General features: G+C 40.6%; 2 protein-coding genes across 7 annotated transcripts in view; one reads left to right on the forward strand and one right to left on the reverse strand.

The window, feature by feature from the left end:
• Positions 1 to 11,237, reverse strand: part of LOC125460192 (receptor-type tyrosine-protein phosphatase gamma-like) — a 693,348-nt gene extending 682,111 nt beyond the window's left edge. The window contains exon 1 of one of the 2 annotated variants that reach the window (XM_059649945.1): positions 10,730 to 11,237. In XM_059649945.1, the coding sequence (XP_059505928.1) occupies positions 10,730 to 10,811 (82 nt within the window). In that variant the 5' untranslated portion in view covers positions 10,812 to 11,237. The remainder of the gene's footprint in view (positions 1 to 10,729) is intronic. The other variant, XM_048547332.2, reaches the window with a different exon arrangement.
• fhit (fragile histidine triad diadenosine triphosphatase) overlaps positions 10,938 to 23,015 on the forward strand; it is a 985,246-nt gene continuing 973,168 nt past the window's right edge. For 2 of the 5 annotated variants that reach the window (XM_059649947.1, XM_048547335.2), the window contains exon 1: positions 11,505 to 11,614. The gene's annotated coding sequence lies outside the window, so the exon portion shown is untranslated. Of the gene's footprint in view, positions 11,115 to 11,504; positions 11,615 to 23,015 lie in introns of those variants that run through there. The other 3 variants (XM_059649946.1, XM_048547336.2, XM_048547339.2) reach the window with 3 other exon arrangements.

The following is a 23,015-nucleotide window of genomic DNA, read 5'->3' on the forward strand; positions in this document are numbered from 1 at the left end:
GAACTGGACGCAGTATTCCAAGTGCGGCCTAACCAAAGTTTTATAGAGCTGCAACAAGATCTCACGACTCTTAAACTCAATCCCCCTGTTAATGAAAGCCAAAACACCATATGCTTTCTTAACAACCCTGTCCACTTGGGTGGCCATTTTAAGGGATCTTTGTATCTGCACACCAAGATCCCTCTGTTCCTCCACGCTGCCAAGAATCCTATCCTTAATCCTGTACTCAGCTTTCAAATTCGACCTTCCAAAATGCATCACCTCGCATTTATCCAGGTTGAACTCCATCTGCCACCTCTCAGCCCATCTCTGCATCCTGTCAATGTCCCGCTGCAGCCTACAACAGCCCTCTACACTGTCAACGACACCTCCGACCTTTGTGTCGTCTGCAAACTTGCTGACCCATCCTTCAATCCCCTCATCCAAGTTATTAATAAAAATTACAAACAGTAGAGGCCCAAGGACAGAGCCCTGTGGAACTCCACTCACCACTGACTTCCAGGCAGAATATTTTCCTTCTACAACCACTCGCTGTCTTCTGTTGGCCAGCCAATTCTGTATCCAAGCAGCTAAGTTCCCCTGTATCCCATTCCTCCTGACCTTCTGAATGAGCCTACCATGGGGAACCTTATCAAATGCCTTACTGAAGTCCATATACACCACATCCACAGCTCGACCCTCATCAACTTTTCTAGTCACATCCTCAAAAAACTCGATAAGGTTTGTAAGGCATGATCTACCCCTCACAAAGCCGTGTTGACTGTATTTGATCAAGCCATGCTCTTCCAGATGGTCATAAATCTTATCCCTCAGAATCCTTTCTAACACCTTGCAGACGACAGACGTGAGACTTACCGGTCTATAATTGCCGGGGATTTCCCTATTTCCTTTCTTGAAGAGAGGAATTACATTTGCCTCTCTCCAGTCCTCAGGTACGACTCCAGTGGAGAGCGAGGATGCAAAGATCTTCGCAAGTGGCGAAGCAATTGCATTTCTCGCTTCCCAAAGCAGCCGAGGACAAATCTGATCCGGGCCTGGCGACTTGTCAATCTTAATGTTTGACAAAATTTTCAGCACATCAGCTTCGTCCATCTCTATCCATTCCAGCATGCACACCTGCTCTTCAAAGGTTTCATTCACTACAAAGTTCGTTTCTTTCGTAAAGACAGAAGCAAAAAACTCATTTAGGGCTTCCCCTACCTCCTCAGGCTCCACACACAAGTTCCCTATGCTATCCCTGATCGGCCCTACTCTTTCTTTGACCATTCTCTTATTCCTCATGTAAGTGTAAAATGCCTTTGTGTTTTCCCGGATTCCTTCTGCCAAGCCTTTCTCGTGCCCCCTCCTGGCTCTCCTCAGACCATTTTTGAGCTCCTTCCTTGCCTGCATGTAATCCTCTCTAGCTGAACTTGACCCTAGCTTCCTCCACCTTATGTAAGCTACCTTCTTCCTTTTCACTAGAAGCTCCACCGCTCTCGTCATCCAAGGTTCCCTAATCTTACCCCTTCTTGCCTGTCTCAGAGGGACATATTTACTCATCACTCCCAACAACTGTTCCTTAAACCGTCTCCACATGTCGATAGTTCCCTTACCATGGAACAACTGCTCCCAGTCCATGCTTCCTAACTCATGTCTAATCGCATCATAGTTTCCTCTTCCCCAATTAAATATCCTCCCATTCTGCCTAATCCTCTCCTTCTCCATAGCTATGTAGAATGTGAGGCAGTTATGGTCACTATCACCAAAATGCTCTCCCACCACAAGATCTGATACCTGCCCTGGCTCGTTTCCGAGCACCAAGTCTAGAATGGCCTCTCCCCTCGTCGGCCTGTCAACGTACTGCGTTAGGAAACCCTCCTGAACACACCTTACAAAAACAGCTCCATTCAAATCTTCTGCTCGAAGGAGGTTCCAATCAATATTAGGAAAGTTAAAGTCACCCATTACAACAACCCTACTGCGTGCACACTTTTCCAAAATCTGTCGACCTATGCTTTCTTCAATCTCCCTGCTGCTATTGGGGGGCCTGTAGTAAACCCCTAACGAGGTGACTACTCCCTTGCTGTTCCTAATTTCCACCCATACTGACTCAGTAGGCAGATCTTCCTCGACAAAGGAAGCTTCTGTAGCTGTGATACCCTCTCTGATTAGTAGTGCTACACCCCCTCCTCTTTTTCCCCCCTCCCTATTCTTTTTAAATGTTCTAAACCCTGGAACATCCAGCAACCATTCCTGCCCATGAGAAACCCATGTCTCTGTTATGGCCACAACATCATAGCACCAGGTACTGATCCATGCTCTAAGTTCATCACTTTTATTCCTGATACTCCTTGCATTTAAGCAAACACACTTTAACCGATCCCTTGGTTCCTTCCCAGGAAAATCCTTCCCACTAGCTGGTCTACCTCTTGCTACTGCCTCACCTGCATCAACGCTCACCTCAGGTATACAGCTCAGGTTCCCACCCCCCTGCCATACTAGTTTAAACCCTCTCGAACTACTCGAGCAAACCTTCCACCCAGGACATTGGTCCCCTTCCAGTTCAGATGCAACCCGTCCTTCTTGTACAGGTCCCACCTTCCCCAGAAGGCATCCCAATTATCAACATATCTGAAGCCCTCCCTCCTACACCAGCTGCGTAGCCACGTGTTCAGCTGCGCCCGCTCCTTGTTCCTCACCTCACTATCTCGTGGCACCGGTAGTAAACCAGAGAACACTACTCTGTTCGTCCTGCTCTGCAGCTTCCATCCTAACTCCCTGAAATCACTTTTTATATCCTCAAACCTATTTCTGGCTATATCATTTGTGCTAATATGTAACACGATTTCTGGCTGTTCGCCCTCCCCTTTTACAACTTTATACACCCGATCGGAGACGTCCCAGACCCTGGCACCAGGGAGGCAACATACCTTCCGGGAATCCCGATCTTGCCCACAAAATCTCCTGTCGATTCCCCTAACTATCGAGTCCCCTACCACGAGTACTTTTCTATTCTGCCCCCTTCCCTTCTTTGCCACAGTGTCAGGCTCAGTGCCAGAGAACTGACTACTATGGTTTTCTTCTGGTAGGTCATCCCCCCCAGCAGTATCCAAAACGGTATACTTATTGCTGAGGGGAATGCCCACAGGGGATCTCTGCACTGTCTGATTATTGAAGGAAATCAGGAGGGTGAAAACAGGGCATGCGATAGCTTTTGCTGACAAGATTAGCGTTAATCCAAAGCAATTCCAAGTATATTAAAGGAAAAAGAATAACTAAAGAGAGAACAGGACTCCTCAGATACAAAAGTCGATGTGTATGTGTGGAACTGCAGGAGATGGGCAAGGTCCTCAATGACTATTTCTCCTGTGTTTACTGTGGAAAAAGACATGAAGCCTTGGGAACTTGGTGAAGTTAGCGGCGATATCCTGGGGACAGTCCATATCACAGTAGAGGACGCATTGGAAGTATTAGAAAGTATGAAGGAGGAATAATCTCCTGGTCCTGCCCAGATAGATTCAAGAGCCCTGCTGATATATTTGCATCATCATTAGCCGTGGGTGTGATTCCGGAAGACTGGGGGGTACCGAACATTATGCTCTTATTCAAAAAGGGCTGTAAAGAAAAACCTGGGAATTATAGACCGGTAAGCCTAACATCTGTGGCAGGCAAATTACTTGAGAAGATTCTGAGGGATAAGATATATATGCATTTGGAAAAACAGGGTTTGATCAGGAGTAGTCAGTATGGCTTCGTGCATGGGAGATCATGCCTCATAAATTGTTAGAGCTCTTTGATGAAGTGACCAGGAAGGTTGACGAGGGCAGGGTGGTAGATGTAGTCTATATGGATTTCAATAAGGCCTTTGATTAGGTTCCATATGGTAGAATGCTCTGAAAGGTTATATTGCATGGAATTGAGGAGGAGCTCATAAATTGGGTACACAATTGGCTTGAAGGTTGGAAGCAGACAGCAATTGTGGAAGGATGTTTATCGGATTGGAGGCTCGTGACCAGCGGTATGGTGCTGGGCCCATTGCTGACTGAAATCATTCACATAGATAACAATGAGAATGTACAAGGCGTGATTAGTAAGTTTGCAGATGACACTAAAATCGGCAGTATCATGGACAGTGAAGAAGGGTATCAGAAACTGCAGCAGGATCTTGATCAGCTGCGAAAGTGTGCCAAGAAATGGCAAATTAAGTTTAATATCGATAAGTGTGAGGTGTTGCATTTTGGAAAGTCACATCAAGGTAGGAGTTTCACGGTGAATGGTTGTGAAGGAATGCAGTGGAACAGAGGGTCCTTGGAGTTCAGATGCATGACTCTCTGAAGGTGGAGTCACAGGTAGATAGGGCAGTGCAGGTGGGCTTTTGGCACACTGGCCTTCATCAGTCAGGGCATTGGGTATAGAAGTTGAGAAGTTATGTTGCAGTTGTACAGGATATTGGTGAGGCTGCACTTGGAGTACTGTGTTCAATTTTGGTCATCTTGCTATAGGAAAGATGTTATTAAACTAGAAAAGAGTGTAGATCAAGTATACAAGGATGTTGCCAAGACTCAAGGGACTGAGTTATAGGGAAAGGTTGGACAAGCTAGGACTTTTATCTTTAAAGTGTGGGAAACTGAGGGGGAGTTCCTAAATAAGTGAATAAGATCATGACAGCGAACGATGGGGTGAATGCACTCAGTCTTTTTCCCAAGGTTGGGGGAATTGCGGACTGGAGGGCATCAGTTTAAGGTGGAAAAAATACATGGGAACCTGAGGGGCAGCTTTTGTTTTTACAGAGAGGGTGGTACCCACATGGAATGAGCTGCCAGCGGAAGTGCTTGAGACTGGTATATTAACAATGTTTAAAAGCATTCGGACAAATACATGGATCGGAAGGGTTTAGAAGGATATGGGCCAACTCCAGGGAAATGGGGTTAGCGTGGATGGACATTTTGGTTAGCATGGTCCAGAAGGGCCTGTCTCTGTGCTGTAGGACTCTGATTCTATGACAATGTTACTGAACATCAAGGACAGCAGGTTAGATTCTATTTGTCAGGAATAACCATTGTTTGTCAGTCGTGTATCACTAATGTCACTCATCCCAGCCCGAATGCTGTCCCGGTCTCAACACCTGCAAACACAAACTGCTTCAGCTTCTGAGAGACTATGAATGGTAACGAAACTGAACAATTAAAAGACAAACCATGGATTTATTCAGAATAAATTAAAAATGCTATACCTTAAACAAAAAAAAATATCACAAAGTAAATGTAAATAATCATTTTATCTCACATATTCAACACCTTAAGGTGCACCACCTAGAGGCATCACAAAAAACAGTCAAATCCAGTACATCTGTAACAGATAAATTTACTTACCAACAAATTCACTTCTGCGCTATTCTGATGAGTTAGATTCCTAGGTCATCTAAGTAAAACTCATTTCTAAGCATAAAATCCTACCAGCTTGAACATATATTGCTGCTGGAGTAAATCAACTTGAACACTACTTTTGTCAAAATATAAGTATCAATAAATTACTATTGTTATTTTCTGTACTCCCAAATTCCCTTGGTTCGCTGCTTTGAGTTAACTTTAAATTTTTCAACAATAAATAAATAAATAAAGTTATATCAAAAAAGCTCAGTAACTGCCAATTCTAACTAAGCGTTTAAAATACAAGTCACCAAACAAATCAAAGTGCCACCCTGCTAAGTACATGCCCAGCTTTATACCAGGGAGAAAGCTGATCTACGCCTATGTCCAACAATTTCCTGCAGCACTTCAGATTTCTAAGTATCTACTCTAAACTTCAAATCCCTCACATTTATCTTGTTTAACAGCTTATTTTTAAAAACCATGCCAAACCATGAAAGAGGAATTTTAAAAAAAATTATATACTCCTCTGGTTCAATGTGAAGGCTCTGATGCTGCTATCCATTATACCAAATCAAACAAGTATCCAAAAATCATAGAATCTTAGAGTTGTACAGCACTGAAACAGAACCTTCGGGTGAAATCATAGATACCCTAAATTAATCTAGTCCCATTTTCCAGCATTTGGCTATATCCCTCTAAACCCTTCCTATTCATATATCCATCCAGTTGCCTTTTAAACATTTTAATTGTGCCAGCCTCTGCCACTTCCTCTGGCAGCTCATTTCATACACGCACCACCCTGTATCTGAAAAAACTGCCCCTCACATCCCTTTTACATCTTTCCCCTCTCACCTTAAACCCATACCCTCTAGTTTTTGGACTCACCTGCCTGGGGAAATGGTCCTTGGTTATTCATATTATCCCTGTTTCTCATGATTTTATAAACCTCTAAAGGTCAACCCTCAACCTCTGACAACCAGGGAAAAACATCCCAACCTATTCATCCTCTCCCTATAGCTCAAACCCTCCAACCCTGGCAACATCCTTGTAAATCTTTTCGGAACCTTTTCAAGTTTCGCAACATCTTTCCTATAACAGGGAGACCAGAAATGAATGTAGTATTCCAAAAATGGCCTAACTAATGTCCCGTACAGCCTCAACATGCCATCTCAACTCTTTTACTCTATGCAACGTCCAATGTCAGCAAGTGTACCAAAGCGAAATCTAGATGAATAATGTCATTACAGGATAAATACATTAAATTGAGATCAGATTTGTTGACATTTGCCAAGAGTTAAGGCCTTGTGCTATCAAAATGAACAAATTTAGATTTTTAAGGACCGTCTGTCACTCTAAAAAAGGGCAGGAAATATTTTTGGACTGTTGTCCTTGAAATATTACAATTAATGCATAAAAATATTATATACTGTAATGCATTTTGGAACGGTTTCTTGTTCAGGTTCATGATGTAGAATATGTACGTGAAAGGCATGAAATTTTAAACAACTATGAAGAGTGACATTTTGATCTTTTCATAAAGAATGAAATAAAATTATGTTGCCTATCTCAGTGAAATCAAACCCAAAAAACTTTCAGCACTACTCTTAAAATGTAATTTTCACAAATGTTGGAAAACACCATTAGTTAAACCATATTAAGCAGACTTGCAATGTGAAATGTGCAGGGCAAATTGATTTTTTTTGTTTTACCTTATGGAGGTGCAGTAGCTCCATAGAATTCAATTTCAGACCCTATTACATTAGCATTTCAGAGCTTTCATTGATTGTAATAGACAGAAATTTAAAATTAGTGTGGGGTCTCTTACTTTTAACCTAGATGTTAGTAAATATCAAACCCGAACAGTATGCATTGTTGAAGATATTTTCAAATTAATCTATTTTTAGACTTTATGATGCTTTGCTTAAATGGTTACCAGTTTAAAAAGTTGTACGTTGAACAACCAAAAAGGCAGAAAAAATGAGACCACATATGTCATGGCAGCATAACGACAGCTAATCTTATTCGCTGTAAAGCTTACTTCAGCTTGTTTGAGAAGATTCCTTACCGTGAATGATGGGTTGCTGGCAACCACGGAGTAGGCATTAACTATAGTTTTTTTTAAAAAATTGAATTATTACCAAAGAAAGATCATGAATTGATTTTAATTTACTTTCTTTCATTAGATTAAAACAATTAACTGTCCCCACTGGTCAGGCATTTGATGGAAGGGCTTCCGATAGCAACATGTGGAATCAGTGAAATAAAGCTATCTAATCTAATCAATCGCAAAAGGAAATAAACCATATTTACAATCTGCCAAACATTCAACCACTTGTGAACCCAGTATTTTTGGATGTTCAATGTTCATACTGTACTAAAGACATAAGGAGACATTTGTGGAGAGAATGAGTAATATTACACAGTATTACAAGACACCAACACACACAGCACCACACCATGAGGGTGCACTACGGTCTTAAAAGATTGGGAATACTACAGAAATGCCACCAGAACTAGTTTCCAAGTTAAGGTCAATGTTTCAAAAGCAGACAAAACCCTTCACATTTTAAGTTACTATTGAAAATTTAAGGTCATCTGCGCGCCTGAGAAAGTTTTGCACACAGTATTGGAAATTCTTGGGTTTTTTTTGTTTGTAGGTTGCTGCCAGCCAGTAACATCAAATTTAAAGCCAACAGAAAATATTGAGTATCTTGACTTATTGGATTTAACTGCTTCACAAGTTCAAACAGCATTTTTACCCGCTTCTATGTGGATCAGATTTTCTCTCTTGGCTAGAATAAACTGTGACAAGGAGCTTTAAAGCATCATTGACATTTTTTTTAAAAAGGGGAAACACGAGCAGCTGTCACGAAATTCAGTTTCCTCCTAGTTTGCTTCCGATACACCTTCCTGGCACATTGTCCTCATCATTTAGCGCCTCTGATGATTGCAAACGCCTGAGAAAGAAGAACTTCAAAAGCAATTCCTCAATGTCTGTATTATGTCTCTAGCAGAACTGCTGACCATATTTTTATAATGCGCCACATTCAAGAATCGTACTAGCTGAAAGCCAACAAACAAGATTATCAGCAAGTTAGTAAATTCACGCTGTGAAGTATAATGCAGCCCACAAATTGCGCCTTTTGTCCATAACTTGCTTCCTCGTGGCTCCAGACATCTCGAAGGAAATAGCATAACTATTGAAAACCACAAATCTCTGGCAAAGTTGTCTACTTGATATTGCAAGGGAATTGTCAAGTTGCTTTTGTTTGTCGATATTAGTCGATAAAATGTTGGAATAAACGATTTTGGATAAGGATATATGTGTAAGGTTGGTTTTTTCAAACTGGTTACATGTCCAAGAGTTCTGTTTTTGTTCCATATAAGCCAGAATGTGAACCAAATACGCAGTTATTGACAAATCAGACGCAAGTTTTAGAACAAAACCAAAATACCGCGGCGACCTGCGATCGGAAATGTTTTAAAAAGGAAAACGCTAGGAACAATCAGGTCGGGCTGCACCAATCGTTAGGTTGGGGTCTCCTTAGTATGTGGGATCTGTACATTCCAGAGAATGCTGATCGCTGCAAGGGGGATGAGGGTATTAGCAAACGAAACCAAGAAATCACGATAAAAATGCAAGTGTGTTTCTGATTTCGGCAGCTGTTGAAGCTAATAACATGGAGAAAGAGAACTGGGAAGCAGAACTTAATAAAGGTTTCAGTCATTGCAAAACGTCGTTAGAGAAAATATGAACGTGGATTTCACCGCTCACTGTACTATCCTACAAAGCTGTTTGATGTGGGCGCTATTCTTTCTTCAGCACATCAATCTTTCATTAAGGATGGAGACGATTCTCCATCGCCTCTTACGTCTTCTTCAATATCTTTAAGTGCTCACACAATTACTCCTGACAAATCCAAGTAAATGCCTAGGACCGGCAATTTAACATAGCACATGCCCTGTGCCTGGACTCAACCAAAGCCAAGCACCTCTACCGTTCTATCCAGACTCACAAACTTTATTTTGAAAATATTATTGTCTGCAACACCAAAATCGCCGCTAAACCACTTCATTACCTACTATTTCTACCCTTTTTGAACTAGAAAAAAAAATCGGTGCCGCCAACTGCATATTGGATCTGCACATCGTGCTTAAAACCGAAGTGGAAATCGGAGGAGATGTCTCTGTACAGAAAGACGGTCTCAAACACTATTAATTGCTCATTTGACGGAAGCGTAATGCAGAACATTCGGCAGAAAATGTTCAAGAATTTCCTCGAATAAAGAAATGTCTGTGGTCGACTCGAAGCAATGCCGTCCCTCCTTTATTGTGCAAGGATATTCCTTTGCATTTACCAAATGTTGTCTTTTGAATGTAACTGCCAACACAATAAAGTCCTAAGTCAACAAACACAATGCACTGCCAAACAATCAACCCCATCGTACTGCAAACACGCGGCTCAAGTTAAGCCAATGTTCGTCGGTATCAATCAATCACTACTCACAATACTGTCAAATCAAGCCGACATCAGACCTTGTTCTCTTAATGCGCCTGGTTGCCGGCCTCCTTAATGTAATTACAGTACAATACAGCACGTCGGCCCGAGGGTTCGGCCAGTTTCCCCAGGCTCCCCAAATAAGCTCAATCATTACACAAGCGAAAGCTACAACATATTTTCCTTTCTTTTGTTTTTAAAAGGCATTCGAAGATCAGATAATAAGAAATATTAAAACTACGGAAAATTTAATGAAATAATTGCCTACGGAAATTCCAAATCCAAGTTCGCTTTTCTTACAATGTCTGGGCTGACCATATATAACCATTAGACTCCTCAGAAATTTTAGGATTGTGGGAATCTGACCGTACAGTCAAGGTCAGCCAAGAGTGAAGAAGCAATGAAAAGACTTATTTTGTACCAAACTCGACTTGGATAGCGAATGTCTTCACCGCCAGGTGTTAATCCCTCAGTTTTTTTAAAGCGCAAGATAATAAATGGAAAAGAAAATTACACCGTTAGGAAGAAGGCGCTTAAGTATTTCCACTTCACCCTTATTCTGAATTCCGTTTTCATGCTGGCTCTGCACCAGACGGAAGGAAGGCTATAGCTTTAAAAAGAAAGCTGCATCGACTTGGATTGAAACAAAATGTAAAATAAATCTCAGCATCTGAATTTATCGTCCGCAACATCTTAGGCTCAGGGTGCAGTCAGAACTAGACTGAACCAACGATCCCGCCGTTTGCCAAATCAGCACCCTTCCGCTCCTGGTACACAGCGCTCTCTTCAACATTTTGTTCATAAGAAACATTTTTTTTATTTGCAAACACGTCAACTGAAACAGGCACAAAGGTATTGTTTCATTAGTTTGGAAACTTACTGGGCAGAGAAGCGGCGAAGAAAACCCTGAAGACTGTGTAGCAGAAGAAAAGCACAAAAGCCCGTTCCAGTAGCCTCTGCATGACAAATGCACATCCAAACGCAACTTGTTGAATAGTTTTACTGTCAGCGGGCGGGTGGGAAGGGGGGAGTGGGGGGGGGGGGGAATGAGGGGTGGCGGGGGGGTAGTCCGCGATCTCACTCGGAGGGCCCGAACAAGAAAGGGGCTGCGCTTGGCTTCCGAAGAGGCTGTTCTTCTCCGAAAAGTGAAACTGCGGTACAAGCCGAGTAGCGCTGACGACGTGAAGGAACCATTTAATCCCGAAGCATATTAGCAGCGTCTGCCCGGCGAGAGCGCGATCAGTCCATCATTAGCGGAGCAGCGAGTAAGAGGCGGCGCGCAGGGAATCGCATAGGCTCCGGCTCGAGCTGGAAGCTTTCCATTCTTCCCAACAGGAAGTACCATGTGCGCCTCGGGGCACTTTAAAGCCAACGAATCTGGCTCGCGTGCATGCGCGCACCCGCCTGCAGTCGCGCGTGCTCCAGGCACTCGCTCTTCGGGGCGCGCGCGCCTCCCGCAGCTAACGGTTGATGAGCCACGGACGCCAAGCCTGTCATAGGTTGACTCCGCCCGTTGCCCTTGGTTTCCAGGTTGTCACCAATCAGCGTGCTCGTTTGCGGTTTGCGGGGCGGGGCGGTCTGCGCTTGCCTGCTTTGACGGCCAGCTGGCGCTCAGCCTGCTGGGTGTTGTAGTTCGCATCCCGCGGAGTGTTTCCTGAAGGCCAACGGAAGTGGATCCGCTTGGGGAACTACGAGTTCCACGCAGCAGTGCGGCTCCATTTCCTCCTCCCCCCGGGATCTGCATTTAGTGGTTCTGACGGCGGCGGTAAGTGTACCATTTCGATATGGCTGCTTCTCCAGGCGAGAGGTTTCATTGCAGAGAATAAATAAACCCTTTAAAACTGTTTTCATGATGAGGGACTGTTCAGGTGATTTATCTGACTGAGATGGAAATGGGTGCCTGGCGGGCCATACCTGCTTTCATGATAAGTCGGCATTTCTTGGCACATGTTTTAAGACGGTGAACAAATGCAAATTATGTGACTTCTCACAATGTTTAATAAGTTTTGAACTCGTATGTGCCCTGGACGTAAGTTAAAGAAGCATGCCACAATCACTCTGGATGCCCGTAGTTTCGTTTTAAATCGCAAGGATCCGGAAGAGATGAATTTGCGCTTGTTTTGAGTGGAGCTGTTTCATATCCCTTGGATTTCAGCTTCTTTAACAAATCAATTCGGCTATTTCACGCTATTGATTTTTCTTAAAACTTGTAACAAGAATCAACTGTGGCACTACTTGGAATAATGAAGCACATATCACAAACTACCCACATTCACCGTCAGTTTATGTTCTTTCGCCACTGAAGCATTTCAAGTGTGTTTGCAGAGTCTAGAGACATGCGAAGGCTCCAGTTTAAACTGACATGCGAAGCATAAGAGCTTTAGTAAATCTAGAACTAAATGTAATTTGCATTTATATTGCCAACAGTACTAAAGGCAGTATGCTAAACTCGTATCACAAGACTTGAAACTATGTTGATCTAACATAAGCAATCGAAACTAATACATGCAAAACGGATTTCGAAGCACGCAGATATGGAGATTACAGCATCTCACAAATTCCAGTTACGGGGAATGATTCTTCCTTGAAATGTTTCAGTTTCAATTTTTTTTAAAAATCATGATTTAAATTCTAGTAGTTTTTTTTAAAAATTCGCGTTTTTAATATAAGGCAGTTAACTTGATTTAAAGAGAAACATTTCAATGAAGACGAGAGCATGTTCTCAATTAACCGAAGGAAAAGATGAATTTTTGCCTCAAGAGTTAGCCATAGATTTCCGTTGCATTGGGCTGCGCTTATGGGCAAAGTACTGCGATGGTTTACCATTGCCTTCTGCAGGATGGCTGATCCGTAAACTCCCACTCTTATTATCTACTGTCAGACAAATGAGAAGGGTTTAAGGCCGATAGTCAACCTGCTTGACTATATAATACTCCCATGGACAGGTTATGGTTTGGGACTTGAGCTGGGAAATCTTGACCCAAAGGTAGGGAATGATAGGAATGGATCAGACCAATAATGTTAATATAGAGTTATTAACTGTTCAGAAGAAAGGTGGTTTTGTTCCTTTAATAGAAAACTGATAACCTGAGGGTAAACATAGTAAAAAATTTGACAGGTTGGACTTGAAGTAATTGAAGCCTCAGCAATCAAGGTGATACTGTGCATTTTAGAAAAGTATGCTTTTTGATTGGAGACTAGGCTAATTTGAACTAACAAAAAATAACTACTGGTACCAGATGCAAAGTCAGCCTTAGTGTATCAAAATGATTGAAATTTGCAATGAACCAAAAGGAAAAAAAATCTGATGAAATGTGGTCCACCATTTGCATTTTGAGTTATGATTTCATCATTACAGTGTAATAGAGGCATCCACGCTTCTTCATCAGATTGTGAGTTCAAGGCCTATAACACAAACCTGACCATGCAGCCAGTCCTCAAGTTCTATTGAATGTGTCATATTTAAGATGGAAATATTAAAATGAGGCCACTACAAAAAGAACAACTGTCTTTTTGAGTTGGTGTAAAAGATTGCATCAGGCTATTCTGAAGTTGAAAAGGCATTGTTGATTGGTATTGAAGGAGATGTCACTGGTGAAACTTGCTATGACGTACAGAATGCATCAGGTAGATAAGAGTGAGTTAACATGTCCTTCCTCAACTAGCACCTGTGGATTTGAATCCAGTCCAGACTTGTGGGATGAAACTCAATCCGTAATATCGGTTTTAAGTGAGCATAGATTGAGCACTTGCATCAAAGTTCAAAGATATTGCTCATGAATTGGTTGTCATTCAAAATGTTAAGAGACTGGCATAAAAAGTGGGTTTCAGGTATACTTAGTAGTAGAAGCCTTGTTAAACAAAACAGTTCTTCGATACCGTATATGAAATATTCAGCTCTGCTTTTCACACCCAGAACAACATTAACTTATATGATACCTTTTAATTTAGCAAAAAAAATCTCAGGTTGCTTCAGAGGAGGGTTATTAAATAGTGAATGATGTAAGGCACTAAACGGGCAAATGGTCAAAACTCAGTTCAAGACATTTAAGCTTAATAAGGAGAGGTGGAAATATTTAAGGAGTAAATTCCAGAAATTAGAATGGATGCAGCTGTGAACAAGGCAGCCAATGATGGAGCAATTTAAAATCAGCTGTATTGAAGGGATCCAAATAAGATGTCTGGAGGGTTGTGGCATTGGATTTAATTGGCGATAGATGGTATGATCTAAGAACAGAAATGAAAATTCAAAAATTGAGATCAATAATTTCAGTATGTTGCATTAATGACCTGAAGAATGAGAGAAGGGCGTTAGAATACTTATCTTGAAAGGAGTATCATGAAATGAATGAAAAGTATGACTTTTTTTTCCATTCATTCGTGAGATGTGGATGTTGCTGGCTGGCCAGCATTTGTTGCCCATCCATAATTGTCCTTACTTAAATGGCAACTGAAAGAGTAAAGCTAAAACGTGATTAAAACTGGTGCAGATTCAAATTGGTAAAAGGGAAGCTGAGGATTAACATGAAAAATGCAGTATGTAGAATGGGCTTCCAAAAAGCTAAGCTAAGCTAAGGTAAGGAAAGGGAATTTAGATAAGGTTGTCAGACTAGGAGTTTGAACTACCGTGGACGATAGCAACAACAAAAGAGGAACAGAGTGTGAATAGAAAATTTCAAATTAAAGACTTTTACATGTTAATAGAATTTGGGGAGCTCCAAGATAAGTAGACACCATACCATCAGACAGTTTTAAAAAAGTGCTTGAACGAGTTGTATGAGAGTTGGTGTGTACTTGTGGGGCCGAAGGGCCTGTTTCCACACTGCAGGAATTCTATGACCTGTAATCTATGAACTGTGCAAAAGGAAGATGAGGATGTTTGAAATTTACAATCTGGATATAGGATAAGCTTTTCTAATTGAGAAAATGCAATGAAGTTCCAGGTATTTTGAAATAACAAGAGGCTTTACATGTGTTGTAAATATCTTTATTGAATATTTTCCCTGAATGCACAAGAGTAATTCAGCATCACAATGAGCAAACAATATAGAGCACCTCAGTGTCGCCCTTGGTCGGAGACTACAACTGCATTTCGATGCAGTGCAATCCTTAAAAGTATCCAGATACACAGACTGGCTAATTAACCAAAAAAATCTTAAAAGAAATATGATTAGAAATGTGTCACCAGACGTAACCTAAGCAGGCTGTCTTTTGTGTAAGAATTATTTACAGCAATTTTTACAGCTGATTGACTCTGACTCTGCCTCTTTCCCACCCCCTTACCTCCCATGCTTAGCCTTCCCTATCCCGTTCTCTGTCCAGTTAGTTTGAAGGTATGGGGCTGAGATGGATTGCAGAAATGGAAGAATCAGATAACAGATTTGAAAACAGGAGCAGAATTTTAAATTTGGGATCAATAAGACTGATATTTCCTTTCCCTAAGTCCTAATACACTCTGCCCTCGCATCTCCTATCTCTTGTTAGTAAAAATAATGCTCATGGCATTAAGGGGACGGGCGCAGTTGACTAATAATGCAAAACAATGTACATTGGTAAACCTCAAACTTTAAACTGTGATATTCCTTATACAATAAATCTGAACTTGGATATACAGGACATCATTTCAAAGTTTGCAGGTGACTCAAAATTCAGATATGCAATGTGGAAAGTGGAGGCAGGTATCAAGACGCCCTGAACAGCTTGTTAAAATTGTTGATATGATTTAATGCTGAGAAATATAAAGTGATAGGTTGTGGTAGGCAGAATGAAATGTGGCAACATAAATTAAACGGTACAATTTTAACAGGAACAGAGAGCCTGTTGTTTATACACACAACATCAAAAAAGATATATTAAAAAAACACTTGACTTTTTCATTGACCAGAGGAGGTTTGATAGAGGTGTGCAAACCAATTATTGGATCTTGATAGAGTAAGTAAGCAAAAACAATTTCCAATGGCATTTGGATAAGAAGCCAGAGGTCATGGGTTTGAGGTTATTGCCAAAAGCACCAGGAGTGGCATATTGACTAGCCCTGTCCCCCTCCCCTTCATCCCATCCTTTTTCTCTTTTGCTGTCCACAGACTACCTATCTCCTGTCACCCACAAAGAACAAGAATACCTTTTCCAGTTGGTGAAACTATTGTGAAATTGTTCTGAGATAACAAGGTGTAGAGCTGGATGGACACAGCAGGCCAAGCAGCATCAGTGGAGCAGGAAGGCTGAAGTTTTGGGCCCCGAAACATCAGCCTTCCTGCTCCTCTGCTGCTTGGCCTGCTGTGTTCATCCAGCTCTACACCTTGTTATCTCAGATTCTCCAGCTCTACTACTTGTGAACTTGTTCTGCTTTGTTTCAATTATCTCTTAAATATTTGGAATAGTTAGTCAAATAAGAGACCTGTGGGCATTACAAGATGATATTACCTTCACATCATAAGAAATAGTAAGAGCCCTTTGACCCTGCTCCGCCATTCAGTAGGATTGGATCATGGCAGATCTGATACTTTTAACGTTCACTTTACTGCCCTTTTCCCATAACCCTTGATTCAGTTACTGATCAAGAATCTATCTATCTTAATCTTAAGTGTACATAAAGACTGTCCACAGTTCTCCGTGGCAAAGAGCTTTAAAGACACACAACCCTCTGTGAAATGGGGAAGAATTTCTTCTCCTTCTGGAATTATTGCTGTTTTGTTCTGAGACTACACCCTCTAGTCCTAGACATTCTCATGCGGGAAACCATTTTCTCTGTTAAGCTCCTTAAAAATCCTATATGTTTGGATGAGAACTTTGCATTCTTCTGAACTCCAGTGAAGAGAGCCCCACCCTGTTGAGCCCTTGCTCATAAGACAGTCTCTCCATACCATCGATCGTCTTATTGAGGCTTTTCTGAATGCCTCCAAGGAAACACTATATTTCCTAAATAAAGGGGACCAAAACAATTTGCAGTACTCTGGATGTGGCCTTTTCAGCACTTTGTACACCTCCTTGAAATATAGAAATATTTGGTCACTGGTTGTTACAATGGTTCAACACATTGACATTGGAAATACCTGTCACACCACATTTGCTGAAGTAATATCTAAGATATTTTTAATTAAAGTGTACCACATCTTCAAATTGAATATGTTGTGATTAATTTTGATAATGTTACTGTTTGGGAACGTGAGATTTAGGTGAAGTGATATATGACTTTAAGTTTTTAATTTGTATTTCTATGTTGTGTTTTAAGAAAGGAAGGACATTGTTTTGTTTTCATTTTAGATTGGTTCTGCAAGTGGTGTTGTGTTCTGAAGCTTGCTGACCCTTGTAGTTGAGGACTGAAAACTCTCCTTGGAGGAGAGCTTTCAATGAATGTGTAAGAAACAAGGATAGAAGCAAGAGCAAAACTGGACTGATAAAATATTTTAAGACCTGGCGGGACAGAAAAGACAGAACCACCAGAAATGTGTCCAGGTTCAAGCAGAGCAGAAAGGTGATGTTAGTTGGATAGTTTCCAAATTGCCAGGCCAAAAAAAGGGTGACTTGGAAGAAATTCCAGTACAAAAAATCTGGTGGAAACTGAATGTGTGGAAAGCCCATATATTTGCTATGAAAACATTTTAGAAGTCAGTAAGAAGAAAGCTCCAGAAGCCAACTGAATAAGAAACTCTGAAATGGGTGTAAGGCGATCTTTCATTGAGAATTGAGTACTGTAAAGTTGCTGTTGAGGGTAACAGGGTTGAAACTTCATTTTTGACATCTCTGATAAAGCTATTTAAGTAGTTCTTGTAGAATAGTTAATTTTTTTTCATCTTTTGTGGGCATTAGGAATTGTTATTTTGTTAAAAGTACATTGGTAATTTTTCGTAAGTATGTTGAGTGACTGATCATCATCATAAACAAAGAGCAAAACTAGAAATATTTGAGGACTTTTCTTACAGCCAAGTTTTACCTTAGGATCTGACTTGTCCAGCACTAACATCAGCAGGGATCAGCACATTATATGTAAACATGGGGTAAAACGAAGTTTGCTTATTTTCCGGACCATGGAGAAGACTTAACTCTGCAGATTGCTGTCCCACAAAACGTCTAAAGCTTTCTAGTCACACGGAAAATACGTGGTTTTACTTCTGTCTGCTGAAAACTCTGTGGATTCTTGATGCTACCTGAAACCTCTCTTAAAAGAAAATAAGGATGTACCCAGTACCCAAAACTGCATGCTTCTCCACCTGGAGAGGTTTCATATATTTTCAGCTGTAGTCATCGAAAGAAGTAAGAGAAGCATGGAGAAGTTTTTTTGATGCAACATGCTAAAAAAAGTTGCAAAGTTGTTGGGAGTTACAGAAATTGCTGTTAAACGTCTTGCTCTTGAAGTTCTTCAACTGCTTTGCTGCTTCTTTGAGCTGATTATGGTGATAGCTGTGCTGTATAATTTTCATTTAAACTTGCCCCAAGTGCAATGTGAGTGTAACAGTAGGGAAGGCAACCCTACAGCAGCACTTGTCCTCATTATAATATATGTAAATTAAAACTACTCAGGAGTTCATAGATGAGTTGCAGGGTTGACCAAAATGTGAACCGGTGGGGCAGTTGATTTGCAAGTGGAAAACTGATTCTCATTCCATGGTGCTACCAAAAAAATTCTTGATATTTTAGATTATATGCTGAAACTGCAGCAATGTATGTGCAATCTGGGGGCTTATTAAAACTGTGCTTTTGGGGCCAGGCATGGTGTAAGTATTTGTGCAGAGAAGGTTTCTCTATTCAGCCCCGACAGTATACATTAATCCTTATTGCAAAGCTACAATGTATTTTTATTTCCCATTTACCAAAGCAGTAAAGGAATCCAAGACAAATTTATAATTGTGTTTTAAGACAGTTTGTAATTGAATTGATTCATTGGAAATAAAGTTATTTCACATGGGGTCACTTTCAGTTGACCAGAAGTCTTTAATCTCACCAATTGAGATTTGTATATTTGAGTTTCAGTCTCAAATGAATAAATAAATGATTAAACTTGGAGGCAGGTGGACTAATAAGCAAATAGTCCATCCACAAGTTGAATAGTCATGGACCAGTATTTTGTACCCCAAGATGTTGTAAAATCTATCAAGATTTTACCAGTCAGATTTCTTGTTGTGTGAAGTTGAAAATTGTTTTCAGATGTCAGTGTATGGACATAGAAGTTAAAAGCATGTTTAGGCAATTCAACCTTCAAGCCTGCTCTGCCATTCCAAAAGATCATACCAGGTAACTTTTCATGTAGCTGCTTCAGAATATTTTATGAACTGCTGTCTTAAACATGCTCAGAGACACTGCTTTCACCACATTTTCAGGAAGAGACCCAAGTCTGAGCGGTTAAGGACTCTGAATCTGTACTTGGAGTTTAGAACGATGCAGGGCCGTCTCATTGAAACTGACGGAATCCTAAGAGGCCTTGACAGAGCAGATATAAAGATGATGTTTCAACGTGTAGGAGAGGCTAGAATCCGAGGGCACAGCCTCTGCTTGAAAGAGTGACCCTTTAAAACTGAGATGAGGAATTTCTTCAGCCAGAGTGTGGTGAATCTGTCGACTTCATTGCCACAGAAGGCTGTGAAGGCCAAGTTATTCAGTGTATTTAAGACAAAGATAGATAGGTCCTTAATTAGTAAGGGGATCAAAGGTTGTAGGAATAAGCTAGGAGAATGGTGTTGAGCAACATATCAGCCATGGTTGAATGGTAGAGCAGACTCAATGGACTGAATTGCCTAATTTTCTTCTGTCTCATGATTTCATGATCCTCTGACAGGGTGGGGGTGGGGTAACCTATTTTGCCTAATCTGTTTTAAATGGGATACCCCTGATTTTTAAACTCTGACCGTGGGTTCTGAGTCCTCTAGTGACAGGAAGCATCCTCTCCACAACTATCTTGTCTAGACCTACCAGGATCTTGTGTTTAAATCAAGTTGCCTCCTAACTCCAGTAGACACACCCAAGCCTGTCCAAATTTTCCTCATAAGACAGCCTTATCGTTCCAGATATTAGTTTGGTTAAGCTTCTCTGAATTGCCTCCAATGCATTCTTCCTTAAATCATGTAATCAGTACTGTGCCGAGTACTCTAGTTGCAGTCTCACCAGTGCCCTGTATAACTGAAACAAAATCTACCTATTTTTGTACTCAGTTCCTCTAGCAATAAGTGGTAACATTCCTGCTTATTTACTGTATTTGCACATTAACCTTTTGAGATTTATGTACTCACTTGACCTCCTTATATCTCTTTGTAGCCATATGTTCTCTTCACAACTTACTGTCCTATGTATTTTTGTATCTTCTGTTCCTTCATCTCAGTTGTACACAATCATTACAAGTTGCCAACTTGTAAAATTCCTATTTGTGCTTAAGTTTTACTTCCTGTTAGCCGTCTTATGTTTTGTCCATGCCAGTATGCTACCCCAAACACCATGAGTTTTTATTTTCCTCAATAATATTTGATCCGGCACTTTTTCAAATCCTTTTGGAAATCTAAGTACAAATCATCCTCCACTTCCCTATTATCAACATTTACTCTTTCACAGAACTGAAATAGATTGGTCAAACATGATTTCCTTTTCACAAAACTTATTGACTCTGCTTGATTACCTTGAACTCATCCAAACGCCCTGCAACTAATTTTATGAAAGTTTCTAGCACATTCCTTGTGACAGATGTTAGGCTGATTTGCTTGTTGCTTCCTTCCTTTTATCTCCCTAACGTTTTGAATAGAACAGTTACATTAGCTACCTTCCGACCAAACTGCACCTTCTCCATATCAAGGGAGCTGGAAAAATAATCACCTATCTCTGTTAAACACCTGTTAATACTGCTGGGTGAACTCCTTCAGGACCTGGGGATTTGTCAATGCATTTCAACAAGTTACTCAGCACCACTTCGTTCTTTCCTTTTGTCACCTGTTGGTTCTGGGAAGTTACTTGTATCCTTGACAGTAAAAACTAATGCAAAGTGCTTGTTGAATAGCCATGTCCCTGTTTTCCATTACTAATTCTGCAGTCACGTATTCTTTAGAAGCAATGCTCATTTGTTAACACTCTGTTTTTACATTCTCAACTAGTTTCTCTCATCTAATATTTCTCTTCTTATTGCTCTTTGGTTATTCTTTGCTTTTTCGTTTTCTTTTTATGTATTTACCTTATGTTTGATGACTTGTGCCTTGGTTTATTCTAATCATGTTAACTGCATTTTCCTTAGAGCTTTTATTTGCAATTTATTGCCATTTATTAGAAGTTAAAAAGATGCAGAGTATTAAATCATTAAGTACTTCAAGCACGTACTTCCGAGACATCTGGGATATTGAGAGTTGGTTAGGGAGAATGCAGATATTTATGTTGCACTCTGCAAATAAATTTCATGCAATATAAAATTTCAAGGTGGTCAAGCTACACGGTGGGCCACATCCTTGTCTCTGAGCCAGAAGCACTCATTTCGGTCACAATTCTGGGCCAATGAAGTGTGTTCACAATGTGGTCTGGCAAGTTGTTTATCAACTTATAGATCCTTCCAACATGCCTATAGTCATAAGAGCATGTGGAGTCCATGATGCAACATGGCATTCCTTCAAGCTACAATTTCTGGCTTCAGGAAGAGCTTAAAAAAAAATCAGGCAGGCATGTGTTTTGTCTGCCTCCTGTTTCTTGACATGGAAGCCTTCACAGTCTGAGTCTAAGCGGTCGGCATCTGCTTTCTATTTCACCATCTAGCTGTCAAAAGTTTAACATGGTAAAAGGGCAGTTAATTTGTGGCAATCCAGGTACTCAGAGCTGGAAAGAAGTCTTAAAACTATTTTAGTAGTTTAAGTAGAAACAGTTTTTCCAAAAGTTCAATTAGGAAAGTCAGTGTAATGGCCAATGTCTTTATGTCTCAGGGAGAGTCAGTAGGCTTGTCCACCACAGATATTGCCAGACCTACTGTTTCTCCAGCGATTTCTGTTTTTGTTTGATTTACAGCATCCACAGTTCTTTGTTTTATTTGTTGGCCATCTTCTATGTCTATGTTTAGTCCCTGATGACCGGGGTAATGAAACTGAAGAAATAAAGCATATGATCGCTCATGCTAGGTTTCACTTTTAGATCTGACTTGCCAGTATTACCATTGGCTAGGATCATGTGGAGTTGGTAGGTATTATGTCCTTACAAAGAGTAAACTAACTTTACGTTGTCACTTCCAAAGCACAAGTAAGATCAGAAACATAGTATTTATGAGCTGGACACCCAACAGTTGGATTACCTGGAAGGTTTGATTCTTCTGTTATGCTTTATGGATGAAATTTCCAAGAAAGGTGATTATTTGGATGTGTATGAAGGATGATTAGACTTGAATAAACTTGGAAAAACAGACCGTTAGCCCATATACGAACATATTATCAACCTGAATAGATCATGTTTAAGATCACAGGAGTTCAATTCAGAGCTTCTTTCTCTAGTCCGCACATTTAAGTTGCTGGATTGTGACAAAGTTTCATGAATAGATAGGCTAGAGACGTTAACTATTGTTTGGTTCTGAGAAAAATAGACCCTTTTTGGATTCTGGGGAAGCAGTCATTTCCAAAGCCTTGATGAGGTGCTCCATAAATCTTCACTGATGAGCCAAGTTACAAACTGACAACTGCTCTGTCGTGGTTGGTTCATGCAAAAGAAATTGCATGTTGGTTTTGTCTGTGGGAAGAATCCCATATTACCTGCTTTGCTTTGTGATAGTCTCCTGTGACATACGAAAGCCTCCAAATACTTCTGCATACTTGAATGCTTTCCATGCAGAAGAAAGGACGTTTATCAAGGCTAACATTTTGGTCAAAGGTTTTGCATAACATTGTCCAAGGTAAGCTTGTTCATCCTGAGAATTTGTTATATTTTAACAGATGACCATGCAAAGTGGAAATAGCTGAGTAAGGTGACAGGATATGATGGTAAGACAGTGGTTCTGCAACACGGAAGCCCAACCAATAAGGCCGATGCATCTAAGTTAACTGGGATAAATTACAAAATGTTCGAATTTCAGCAATGAATTGAAAGCAATGATTCATCCAATACCTCTCATAGCTTGACAATTCTGAGAAATAGGATATAGTAGATCGGGGCCAGATGTTAATAAAGTAGGATGACATTGACAGGACATTGCTGTTGCATCCAGTGGATAATTGACTTGAGTG

Source organism: Stegostoma tigrinum, chromosome 11 (genome assembly GCF_030684315.1).
Source record: "Stegostoma tigrinum isolate sSteTig4 chromosome 11, sSteTig4.hap1, whole genome shotgun sequence".
Lineage (NCBI taxonomy): Eukaryota > Metazoa > Chordata > Chondrichthyes > Orectolobiformes > Stegostomatidae > Stegostoma > Stegostoma tigrinum.